This window comes from Phoenix dactylifera, chromosome 14 (genome assembly GCF_009389715.1).
Source record: "Phoenix dactylifera cultivar Barhee BC4 chromosome 14, palm_55x_up_171113_PBpolish2nd_filt_p, whole genome shotgun sequence".
NCBI lineage: Eukaryota > Viridiplantae > Streptophyta > Magnoliopsida > Arecales > Arecaceae > Phoenix > Phoenix dactylifera.
The window spans coordinates 12449764-12462219 of record NC_052405.1 but is presented as its reverse complement, the minus strand read 5'-3'; the positions used below and the strand labels follow the sequence as shown (position 1 = coordinate 12462219).

General features: G+C 40.6%; 2 protein-coding genes across 2 annotated transcripts; one reads left to right on the top strand and one right to left on the bottom strand.

Annotated features, from left to right (window-relative positions):
* The first annotated feature begins 66 nt into the window (after nt 1-66).
* On the top strand, nt 67-1209 carry LOC120113149 (phosphatidylinositol transfer protein 3-like). The gene is made up of 3 exons (XM_039133969.1): nt 67-152; nt 436-612; nt 1061-1209. The coding sequence occupies exons 1-3, from the start codon at nt 84-86 to the stop codon at nt 1187-1189; spliced, it is 375 nt and encodes a 124-aa protein (XP_038989897.1). The 5' UTR covers nt 67-83; the 3' UTR covers nt 1190-1209.
* Nucleotides 1210-5488: 4279 nt separating this feature from the next.
* LOC103703032 (galactolipase DONGLE, chloroplastic-like) lies at nt 5489-6878 on the bottom strand. The gene has a single exon (XM_008785731.2). The coding sequence runs from the start codon at nt 6876-6878 to the stop codon at nt 5550-5552; it is 1329 nt and encodes a 442-aa protein (XP_008783953.2). The 3' UTR covers nt 5489-5549.
* Nucleotides 6879-12456: the final 5578 nt, after the last annotated feature.

Genomic DNA, 12456 nt, shown 5'->3' with positions numbered 1-12456 from the left:
TATTGATCTTCTTACTGGTATACAGATGTACTCATTTTAATTTAATTTTTAGATCTTCCAAAAGTTTGCTAAATTATATAACAATGCCTTTGAGAAAATCAAGATCGAGTGCTGTTGAGAAAGCCTTGTCTCCTGAAGAACAGCAAGCAAAGGTAAACATACTCATTTTAACCAACTAAATGCTTCTATTTATGCCTCTTAAGTTTTATGCATCACATCTTCATTCCGAATTTTGGTTATCACTTGAAGCATCTTATAGTGTTCACTTGAAAAGCATCCTATAGTTTTCACTTGAAGAGCATCTTAAGCTCCTTCCTTTTTCTGAGAAAGCATGTTAAGATCTTTATGGAATATTATGTCTCACAACATTGTTAAGGGGTTCCTGTTGTATCATGCTTATCATATATAGGTAATGTTGATGCCTTTTCCAAGCAGATAAATGAAGTTCGAAGGATGATTGGTCCATCGTCGGAAGCACTGCCAGACTTCTGTTCAGATGCTTCAATATCAAGGTACCTCTGGTCAAGAAACTGGAATGCAGAAAAGGCAAGTAAAATGCTGAAAGAGACTGTGAAATGGAGATTGAAATACAAGCCAGAAGCCATTCGCTGGGTATGAGTAGAGTTCTTTATGTTCTTGAAGAACTGTAGTTTAACACAAGTTGGTCACTGACCAATCAAATTATTTCTGAATTTTAACTCCTCACAAATCTAAGAAGAGGCTAGATTTATTAAAACATTAAATCAAAAAGACACAATGACCATTTGCCCACATTTGGCAAGAGCGAAACAAAAATTGACAGAACGCAAAGATTAAGTGATCTACCTCCTTCATTTAGTTTATTAGTGTGCCATCATTCAACTGTAAGAAGGAAGAATCTGCATCAAATTTTTATATCTCCAAAGCCCTTATTTTGAAAGAAAGTGCAGATAAGTTGCTATTTATGAACTGCATAGAATTTTTAGAGTCCACTCATTCTTGATATTTTGGTAAAGCCTACATGATTACAAGTTTGTTTGTAGCTTTCTGTTTCCTGATGTAATTTCTTGTTGACTACTAGGAAGATGTTGCCCATGAAGCTGCTACTGGAAAGATTTACCGGGCTGATTACTTTGACAAATATGGAAGATCTGTTCTTGTTATGAGGCCTGGATTTCAGGTGGGAGGGAAATATAAGAGAAAATTGTGAATATTTAATAGATTTCTTCATCATCTGACTCCAAGTTTCTGCATGACATGAAAGCCATATTGTGACTTTTTGCTTTTAATTTTGTATACGTAGTGGTTTTCTCCTTGAAAAAAGAATGAATGAAAAAACAAAGCCGTGTGGGCCACGTTCATTAGCGTTTCATCGTTCGAGTGTTACTTTATAATTGTACCAGTAGGTTGTGGTGATAATTTTCAAAAACAAAAGTTCTGAACTGGTGGACCAAAATTTTTCCTGTGTCTTTCATTTTTGGGATTATAGGTCTTGCTCGCATGTTATGTTTTAACAAGAAGGAACATGTCAGAGATAACGACCTTTTATATATTACTGTCTTAGGGATTGGGAACCATTTAGTGAGATTATCAGGCTTGTAATTGTTGGTTCTTTTGTTTTGTTTTGTTTTTCCAGTTCGAGTTTTGTAATTTCAACCTACTTATATTAATTCAAAAGGTTTCACTGTTTTTGTCTTCCTATCTTCTTTTTTTTTTTGGTGCTGCAGAAGGAAGGGAAGCTCTCGTCAACTGAGTCTACAGTGAGGAAGGTAGAGGATGTGGTGAGCAGCATGCTGGCCAAGGGTTTTGTCCTGAGCAAGGATGCCCTCAAGAGAGCAATCCTAGGATAGGTCTTTGCATTCCTAGGAGGAATGAAATCTCTGTTATGACATACTTTTTGTACTTTGATTTTGATGGATTTAGGACATGTTGATGCCTATTTTGAATGACATGTTAAAAAACTTTTGCGTAATGTTGAATGCCTTTACTATTAATGATATTATTATTATTGTTATGAGCCAATCAATGTACCAAATGTACCAGGTTATTGGAATGTGATCAGTGACTAAATATGGTTATTGAATTGTTTACCAAGTATTGTGACGAGCAGCCATAAATTTAGTGTCAGAATTTTGGTTACTAAAAATTGATTCTGCTCAGTGAGTTGTGATAAATTAGTGACAGTAACCTTGTCACTAGATCAATGACGGAATTAATAACAAATTTAGTGACAAAATTTGTGACCATGTCTGTGACGACAAAATTTGTCACTGAAGGTTGTGACAGATCAGTGATCAAATTTGTGACCGAATTCTGTGACAAAATCAGTGACCAAGTTACCTTCGTCACTAACTCAATGACTGGTTAGTGACGGAAAATACATAATTTCTTAAATATTTAATTTTTGGATTTGTAATGGTTTAGTGACGGTGAGTCTGTCACGGAGTTTAGTGATGGGAATCGGCGCCGTCACTGAAAATTAGTGACGCGTGTTTTTGTAACCAATTCAGTGACGGGAGCTCCGGTCACAAATTCCGTATTAGTGACCGGAAACATGGTATAGTGACGGAAATTTCCGTCACTATACGCGTGTTTTCTGGTAGTGTATGGCGCCATTAACGGCATCGCCCGTACCCTTCACCCCGTCTCTTCCAAGTAAGCCATAGATTCATGCCGCAGATTTTTACGACGACGTTTTGTAAAGCGTCGTGGGAAAAAAAAAGGTGACTGGGTTGTAAGGCTTCCGACAACGCTTTTGAGAGTCGTAGCATTCTGACGATGCTCAAAAGCGTCGTCTAATCTATTTTTTTCCAACCCTACTATAACGCGTCGGCAACCTTGCATGGGGTGCCCAATTTTCCGACGCTTTTTTCTTGCGTCGGTGGGTAAGAGTCGGCGAAACCCCCTTTTGTTGTAGTGACGTATAAATCACCTAGATATTCTTCTCATTTTTGGGAATGCTAGGAGGCATGACATTGTAGTCCACTTTTGTTAACTTCAAAAGAAATATGGACCAACATGGCCAAACAATCCAATATATATCCAGCAGAAAGGACCCTAGTTAATACGAGTTGTTTGATCCATCATACACCATGTTCGACTTCTGGCATTATATATAGGGACGGGCCATATCTTTTGTGTGATAAAAGAATTCATCTTGTTTCGTACAAATCCACCATTGCATTATACAATAGTCGCTTTGAGATCTATACAGAAGGATGAATAAAAGAGTTCAAAATGCTTAAAGATCAATACAGAGCACAATCTGGTTGACATCGTAAAAAAAGATCAATCATTCTTTTGCGCAAAAGATACAATTCAAACACTATGTATAGTCACAATATACCAACCTCTTTGATTTCCAAAGTCTTAGTTGGGGACTGATTTCCTGCAAGCACGCTAGTGCCTCCCACAAAGTTAGGAGTGGGCTTGCTTTTCTCAATATTAGAATACACTTTTTTGAGCAAAACTGAATAGGACACATTGCCAAAAAGAACACAAACTCAAGTTACCGTGATTAATTTCTTCATATGTAATTAATTATAGGGATATTTTACATGTCACATCTCTCACTCTCTCTCTCTCTCTCGTGCCTATGTTATTGTTTTGGTTCTGTCAACCACAATGTCTATTACCCACAATGCAACGTGGCAAGGGCTGAAAAGACGTGGAAAACGACGAGACGGTTTGCTTGCCTTCTCAGGCTTCTCTACCCGTACCTCTCTCTTTCTCTCTTTCCCCTACGGGCCACCGGCCACCCCAAAACACCACAAACCCCCGACCGGCCGGAGGCTCCGGAAAAAGTAGAAGCTCATCCGTCCCAGCCGCCGAGTACCGACTCCTGGGCGATTTGGCCACCTTTTACGTCGTTCGACCCCACGCTGTCTCGCCCCCTCGTTTTGTACTTTTGTGGCTTTTGCCTTGGAGAAAGGTCGGAGGGAGACGTCATCGCTCGCGCATATAAAGCTACGTCAGTGTTAGAACGGTCAATCATCTACTAATTTCACGTGTTCTCATGTGGTCGGTACCTCATGCCACCCAAATATCTCACGAGATGTACCCGTTCCCGTTTCTCAACATAATATATCCGCCCATTCCATCCATCCATTACGTACATATATAGTATCCATTATATCCACGTTGTTTCCCATGACTAACGCATATTCTGCTCATGACAATTTATTTCTTTGTTATTTATTGCTTGAACTACATAAAGTGGACATAACATCAATCGGAAGATTTCATGCAATTAATTTTGCCATAAAACTCAGCACATTTGCCTTCAAAAGCTAAAGAATGGGCAGTAACTCGTATGTAAAAGTTGATGCCTCACAGAAAAAAAAAATTTAAGAGATAGGCCGATGGTTATAAGGCTATTGAATGTCGGAGGAGTGCAAAGCCTAGAGAGAGGGAGTATGGTAGCATGAGAAGCAAAAATGTTATATTATTATTTTTGAAAGAACGGATAAATAGAGTCAACTGCTTAGCCAACTTTCATAAGTAAATACTATCACTATATGGATAACTCTTAGTGTGAAAAGAACTATTACTATATAATCAATTTGTAGAGCCAATGAGTGTGAACGCTTGCTGGTAGTTTGAGCTACCTTTCTTCCTTCGTGAATAAGGCAATGGCATGTTTTGCCGCGATGGATCACACTGCTTGACTATAATAATAATGAGCAAAATGTGTATCCATTTTGTGAAGGTGTTCAGATTACTCAATTAAAAAAAACTAATTGGTTAACAAAAAAAGTAAATCTACTTATCAATTGTGCTAGATTAAATATTAGAAATAGTTATCTTGCTAAGATTTTAGTGACTTTGACTTTCTGACTGGATCAAAGGTTCTAAAACAGATGTTTCCTATACCTGCAAGAAAACTAAATAAGTAGTCTGACACCAAATGTCATGACTGAGAGTACTAAAGTTCAACAAGGCTAACATTGAATATCAGAAATGGAAGACTAATGGTATGAAAACATAGACTAAGAATGTCAGATATTTCAACAGTAAATTTCCTTTTTCTTCTTGAAGACACAAGTAACCACCACACCGGATGAGTTGAAAGTATGCAATGCGAGACCAACTAAAGTTGTTTTCCTTTGATGCATTCAGAACAGACTGAATTAAGCACGAACAGGAACCCTAGTTTCTGTAATTTGCTCCAAATCTAGTTCTCTTGTAGAGAAAATTTAATTGACAGACTTGTTGGTGATAGGCAACAGTAGAATAAACTGTTATGGTACTTAATCCGCACATCAACAATCCTAAATAAATTTCCCAAAAAAGGGGCATTGCTAAGATTTGTAACATTTTTCCTGTGCATGCATGCAAAATTTTTAATGCACTTCAGACACCATGAACTACTTCTGTCCAATTCTCGACTGCAAAAGTGCATCAATATAAGGATTAACCAAGTTCAATTGTTGTCTATTTCTTTCAATCTAGAGGTTGCAAAAATCCCATTGGAATGTATATAATCTTAAAGAATGTGTTAATCTGTAAGTGAAAATGTACAGATATGAGTGAATCATCCGCTATACACGGGGCCCTGATTTTGTTAGTTCTCATATTATTCCCAGAGATTGCACCAAGTCACCAACGTGCCATGCGACATCTTGCCATCGCCATGCATCGATCTTCTGCAAGTTTAAAAACTCTTTCGCCTGGTCGAGAAGATTTGCCCCATCCATCTTAACTTGCGCTGCCATCTTCGGGCACTTCAACAGCCCGATATAAGCATCGATGTCATGAACGCATGCAGGGTTCTTCATCTTAAAGAAGTCCAGAGCCAGTTCGACTCCCACATGAGCATAGCACGAGCAGCTCCATGGGAGCTTATATCTCCCCGCGAGGACCTGGGAGTTCTCATTGAGAAAGACCCCGGGCAGCTTCGTGACGGGATCGTTGACGTTAACCACCCTCAATACCTTCACCCCGAGCTCTTCGCACCTCTCCTTGAAGCCCGAATTGCCGACCCGAGGGCCGGCAAACGAGTACACCGTGATGGGCACGTCTCGGTTCGATCCATCTCTATTCAATCCAAGCTCGGCGAGGTCGTAGCCAAGTAGAAGAGCTAGAGAGCTTCCCATGCTGTGTCCAGCCAATGTGATGCTGAGCTCCTCATCTTTGTACTTGTTGATGATCCGAGAGACCTCGGATAGCAGCTGCTCTCTGCAGCTGCCACTGCTGAACTTGCAGCTGCTTTCATCTGATGTGTAGAGGCTGAGGAAGCCGGATTCGACCTTCACGTCGGGGCGGGGCTCGTGGGGGTCCAATCTTGCCGGAGTGAGCGAGCATTTCAAGTTGGCGATCCACTCCGTGTTGGTGACGGTCCCCCGGAAGGACACCAGGATGTCCCTCCTCCCGAGCCTCCGCACCTCCTCATCCTTCGAGACGGCGACGTACCCAACCCACCGGCTGCGGCACGTGCCACCCTGCGTCGGGATATCGATGTCGGGCGTCGCGTAGACGTACTTTGTGACCTCATAGCCCGAGCTCTCCATCCCAACCTCCCGGAGCATGCTCCTCTTCCCATACTTGCAATTCAAGTATCGCTTCGAGCTCGGGTCGAGGTCGAAGGCCTTGTAGCAGGCGGCGACGAACTCCCCGTACCGCACGATCTCCTGGCGGAGGAGGGGGTTCAGCGGCTCGACGAGGTCCTCCCAGTCGTCGGAGCCCTGAATCTCCCTCCACACGCTAGCGAGAGGGGGCTTCGCGCCGACCGCCGTGGCGGCGGTGGTTTTAAGTGTTGTCGTGGGGGTGGCGACTGACGTCAATGGCCGGGCTGCGACAGCGGATGTCGCGGCCAATGAGGCACTCACCGGCTTCCGGCCGTGAGTGCGACTTTTATGCGAAATGAGGGGCGGCTTCGGTATCAAGATGCTCGACGCCATTCCGAAATGGAAGCTATGGAAGGGGGAGGGATCGAGTAAGGGTAGAGAAGATCACCCGGAAGCCAAACCTCTTTGGAAGCGCGGGGGGAGTGGGAGGGTATATATAGACGCGGTTGAGAGGACTTCGCTACCGGGGGCATATTGATATATGTTGGACCGTGAAGCATGTTCGGCGAGGTGTTTGACCGTTCATAGAATATTTTCTCTCATTTTATTTCTCCAATAAAGTGGTCGGCTGGTCCACCCACCTGTGGCTGGGTTCCTCGTTGATTTTATTTTATTTATTTATTTATTTATACGGTGCTACACTTTCACCAGGACGCCCATAAGAGCCGTAAAAAAAATAAATAAATAAAAAAGAAAAAGATGAACTCAAAATTTTTTTATAAATTTTTTTTTCATATTGTTCGTCCTCCGCAATACATAAATAAACTGAAAAGCTGCAAACTTTGGAAGAGGGGGAAAAAACGGTAGTTATATCTTCCAGAGATATATAGAGAGAGACTCTTTTGATGATTTCATCAGGGTTGACGCATAACCCCGCGAGAAAAATACATGGGAGAATTTTCTTTTGTCACACGAAGCTTCCAGCCCCAAGAATGCCACCAAAAGGTTATTCTCCCCCAAATGGCGCAAGGGGTTTGGCGCAAATCAAATGTGGTCCCGTACGCAGCCAGCCAATTTGCGACGCGCGGAAGTAGAAATGGTTGGTACGAAAGTTTGGTATCCGAAGCATTCGAGAGTTTGGCGTCCTTCGGGGCAATTGTGAATTTTATTATATTTTTACTATATCCATGGTTTGGGACGTTCAACGCGGCGAGAGGGGAGGGAAAGATCTGGCCGTTGATTTGGGTGTGGACGGATGAGGAGATTGGCCGTCATTCTGATGACGGTGGTCTCTTGGTCTCCCTCCGGCCATGCATCCTGTTGCTTTCGCTTCCGCTTTCGCTCCTGGCCTTCGGTGCGTGGGACCCAGCAAAAATAATGCCCTCCCCAGTCTTATCGTGGTGATGGATGGGGCCGCGGATGATCCGACGGCTTCTGATGCTTTTAGACGGTACAATTCTGAACGATACTGGATCTTCTTTCTCGTCCATCCGTGCTGCCTCAAATTCAAAAATGCCGAGTAAAAAAAAAACGTCAACGCGGAACAGTATGTTCCAAAGCAGAGAGTATTTGATAGACTTATCGACCAGTCAAATATTTGACTCTGTTCTGGGTAAAATCGCTGTCTATTCCAAAAAAAATAAAAAATATTTCTTTAATATTTTGGAAAATATGTGAAGATACTCGTAGTACATGTTGGGAAAATACTGTTCCAGAAAATTTTAAATCTATAATACTCTACTTCAACAAATAATAGGCAGAAATAGGCTTATAGAAAATAAATAGAGAAAGTGGAAAAATAGAACCCGAGATGCTGAGGCGTGGTATGTTGGTCACTTTCCTTGAAATAGATTTCGCCGCCTTATAGTGCATTAGGCTTGGATGGCGTTCTACTCCTGAGATACAACAGCCTCTCGCACTGTTCCTTCTGCCTCAATGATTTGCACGGATCAAAGAAGCTTTCGAACCCAGAATCAGTATGCAGCAAGCCCGTTGATTGAAAGAAAAACAGCAAACAGGAAGAATAGAAGTTCTCCGTTTTCAATTTTCTATATACTGTCTAATCCGAAGAGGTCTATTTATAGACTTCTTCGGGACAGACGCGACCCAAAAACGATCCAACGGTCGAAACCGGTAAGAAAGTTTGAAAAAACACTGGGAGTATGGCCAGCGGATGCGAGGTCGGTTGCGAAGAGGTGCTATCGAGGAAGCGACGTGGCTCCTCGTGCTAAGGGTGCGAAGCACGACTCATGCGCCTCTTGGCTCATCGCACCTGTTGTCCGACCTCGGCTCCTCTGGGCTCATTGCACCTGTGGTCCGACCTCAACCTCGGCACCTCGGACGAGCACAGGCACAAGGAACCTCGGACGAGCAGGGCCTCAGTCTCTTGGACGACCTCAGCTCTGGGTCGCACAGGTGCAAGGAACCTCGGACGAGCAGGGCCGACGAGCAGAGGCACGAGCGCAAGGAAACTCGGACGAGCAGGGCACATGCGCAAAGAACCTCTGGTCGCACAGGCACAAGGAACCTTGGACGAGCAGGGCCTGTGAGGCGCAAGTAACCTCGGACGAGCAGGGCCGAGCGAGCACAGGCTCGAGCGCAAAGACCGTCGGGTCGGACGAGCACAGGCACAGAACCGAGCCTTCACGTAAATAAATCCTCCATATGAGAGATTTAAAAAAGGAGGGAACAGAGATTCGAACCACCTACCTCAAGCACCTCAAGCGGGCACACCAACCATCCACACCACACTCCCTTCTTAACATATATACATAATATATATGTTTTAAGTATGAAAACTTTTAATTATTATTTAATAAAAATCTAACATTCCCCCACCTGATTAAAATGTTTTCAAAAACTATATAAAATAAAAAATAGTCAAACTGGGCTTGTTTATGTCACGACTTCAATAAAGGTAGCTTGCGGCTTTGAACCTTTACCTAGTGAAAGTATATTTTCATCTGAAAGGTATAGTGGTAGCTAAAAAGCTTTGAACCAAATCCTTTGGTTCAGATTTCTATATACTTCACCCATGACAAATGCAAATACTGGGTTCATTATAGGTGGTGCTTTTTCTGGCCTTATGCACCAATATCTCAGTTTCATGAGTGCTCTAGGGGTTAAACCCTTATCCCCATAGACTGCGGCCACACAGTCACACTCACATAGGTGAGTCCTCTAAGGGTGCTCGCAGCACAGCACCTTACCATAGTCTCGGACTCATTCAGAGTTTTAAACTCTTCCGTATACCTCTGCTGTATTTAGCACTCACATCACAGGGAGAGACCAAATGACATAAAGTCATTTTATTATAGTGCTAACTAATCATTAAACAACTTGTTTTTCCCGTTGAACCGTTCGTCTTGGGATCTCCAGTCAGAAAAGGTTGGGTTGCCATTGTCAATGATTCCTTATGGGTTTCAGTCCCATCCCCTTTGATGTTTCTATGACTTTGCTTCTAGCCAGTCCTTTAGTTAAAGGATCTGCTAGGTTATCTTTAGATCCAACAAATTCCAAAGTTATGATACCATTTTTAATTAGGTATCTAATAGTCTTATGTCTCACACTAATGTGTCTTCTGTTTCTCTTATTATACTCAGTATTTCTACAAGTATTAATTGCAGCTTCATTATCACATAACAAAGAGATAGCAGGTATAGGCTTTTCCATAATAGGTATTTCAGACATAAGATTCTTAAACAATTCTGCTTCTTGACTTGCAGAATCTAAGGCTACAATCTCAGCCTCCATAGTGGATCTTGTGATCACAGTTTGTTTGGATGATCTCCAAGCAACAGCTGCACCACCCAACATGAATATGTATCCACTAGTTCCTTTTCGATTCACTGAATCAGTGATCCAACTAGCATCACTGTATCCTTCAAGTACAGCGGGAAATCTTGAGTAATGTAAACCATAATACATGGTACCTCTCAAGTATCTAAGTACTCTATCCAGTGCTTCCCAGTGACTAAGACTAGGGCAACTATTAAACCTACTGAGCTTTCCTATAGCATAAGAAATGTCAGGTCTACTTGTATTTGCAACATACATCAGTGTCCCAATAATTTGAGCATATTTCTCTTGGGCCACTGGATCACCTTTATTGCACTTCAAGTTCAAACCATGCTCATAAGGTGTACTCACTGGTTTACAGTTGTACTTATCAAATTTCTTCAATATTTTCTCAATATATTGTGATTGATCAAAAATTATACCATCAGGTATTCTGGTAATCCTGTTACCAAGAATTATCTCTGCCTGACCTAAATCTTTCATATCAAAATTATTAGACAAGAAAGTTTTGATATCAGTCACCATATTCATATCAGTACCAAAAATTAAAATATCATCAACATATAAACACTTATCTGATTCATTTGCTTTAAAGCCATAAGAAACAATTATTTTATCAAATTTCCTATGCCATTGCTTAGGAGCTTGTTTTAAACCATAGAGGGATTTGACTAACCTACAAACTTTTCTTTCCTGTCCTTGAGCCACAAATCCCTCTGGCTGATCCATATAGATCTCTTCCTCTAAATCACCATGAAGGAAGGCAGTCTTGACATCCATTTGATGAATTATCAAATTATGGATTGAAGCCAGTGCAATTAAAGTACGAATTATGGTTATCCTAGTTACAGGAGAATATGTATCAAAGTAGTCAATACCCTCTTTCTGAGAAAAGCCCTTAGCAACTAATCTTGCTTTATATTTTTCAATAGAACCATCAGGTCTTAATTTCTTCTTAAATATCCATTTACAACCTATAGCCTTACTACCATGTGGTAAGTCAGTTAAAAACCATGTTTTATTAGTCATAAGTGAATTCATTTCACTATTAATAGCTTCCTTCCAAAACATAGAATCTAATGAGTTCATAGCATCTTTATAAGTTTTAGGATCATCTTCAACCATAAAAGTATAGAAATCAGATCCAAAATCTTTCTTTTTCCTAATTCTTTTCCCTTTACCAAGTTCATTAATATCATTAAGTTCATTTTCATTTTCATTATTAGGAATAATTAGAGAATTAGATGGCGAACTACAAGATGCATCATTAGATCTATCTATTACATGCTTTTCTATTTTATCCTTAAATGGAAAAATGTCTTCAAAGAAAGAAGCATCTTTAGATTCAATTATAGTATTCTTTTCTATGCCATTAATATCAGAACTAATGACTAAGAACCTATAAGTAACACTATTAAGAGAATAACCAAGAAACACAGCATCAAAAGTATTAGGTCCTAATTTTCTTTTCTTGATTAAAGGAATATTAACCTTAGCCAAACAACCCCAAACTTTTACAAAGTTTAGGTTAGGTTTTCTTCCTTTCCAAAATTCATAAGGAGATTCATTAGAACCTTTAAATGGAACCCTATTAAGCAGGAAACATGCAGTAAGCATTGCTTCCCCCCACCAAACATCAGGTAAACCTGAGTTGGCAAGCAAAGATCTTACCATATCTTGCAGAGTCCTATTTTTCCTTTCAGCCACTCCATTAGACTGAGGTGAATAGGGAGGTGTAACTTCATGTAGAATTCCATTAACTCTACAGAATTCATTCAAGTCATTAGAGGTGTATTCTCCTCCTCTGTCTGACCTGAGAATCTTTATTCTCTTGTCAAGTTGATTTTCTACTAAAGATTTATAAGTCTTAAACATCTCAAATGCTTCATCTTTAGATTTCATTAAATAAACTTGACAATACTTAGAATAATCATCTATGAAGGTAATGAAATACCTTCTACCCCCTTTAGTCAAAGTTCCATTTAGATCACATACATCTGAATGTATTAATTCTAATAAAGTTGAATTTCTATTTATTATTTTAAATGGTTTTCTAGGTTGTTTAGATTGAACACAAATTTGGCACCTTTCCTTTTCATTTAATGAAACATTAGGTAATAAACCAGAGCTAATCATTCTTTTAATAGTATTATTATTCACATGTCCTAATCTA

What these genes read in the sequence shown, in the direction of transcription:
- LOC103703032 (XM_008785731.2), bottom strand. Translation starts at nt 6,878, where the DNA reads ATGGCGTCGAGCATCTTGATACCGAAGCCGCCCCTCATTTCGCATAAA.
- LOC120113149 (XM_039133969.1), top strand. Translation starts at nt 84, where the DNA reads ATGCCTTTGAGAAAATCAAGATCGAGTGCTGTTGAGAAAGCCTTGTCT. An exon ending in CTGAAGAACAGCAAGCAAAG is followed by an intron (nt 153 to 435) that starts GTAAACATACTC and finishes TTTTCCAAGCAG; the next exon opens with ATAAATGAAGTTCGAAGGAT. An exon ending in AGCCAGAAGCCATTCGCTGG is followed by an intron (nt 613 to 1,060) that starts GTATGAGTAGAG and finishes GTTGACTACTAG; the next exon opens with GAAGATGTTGCCCATGAAGC.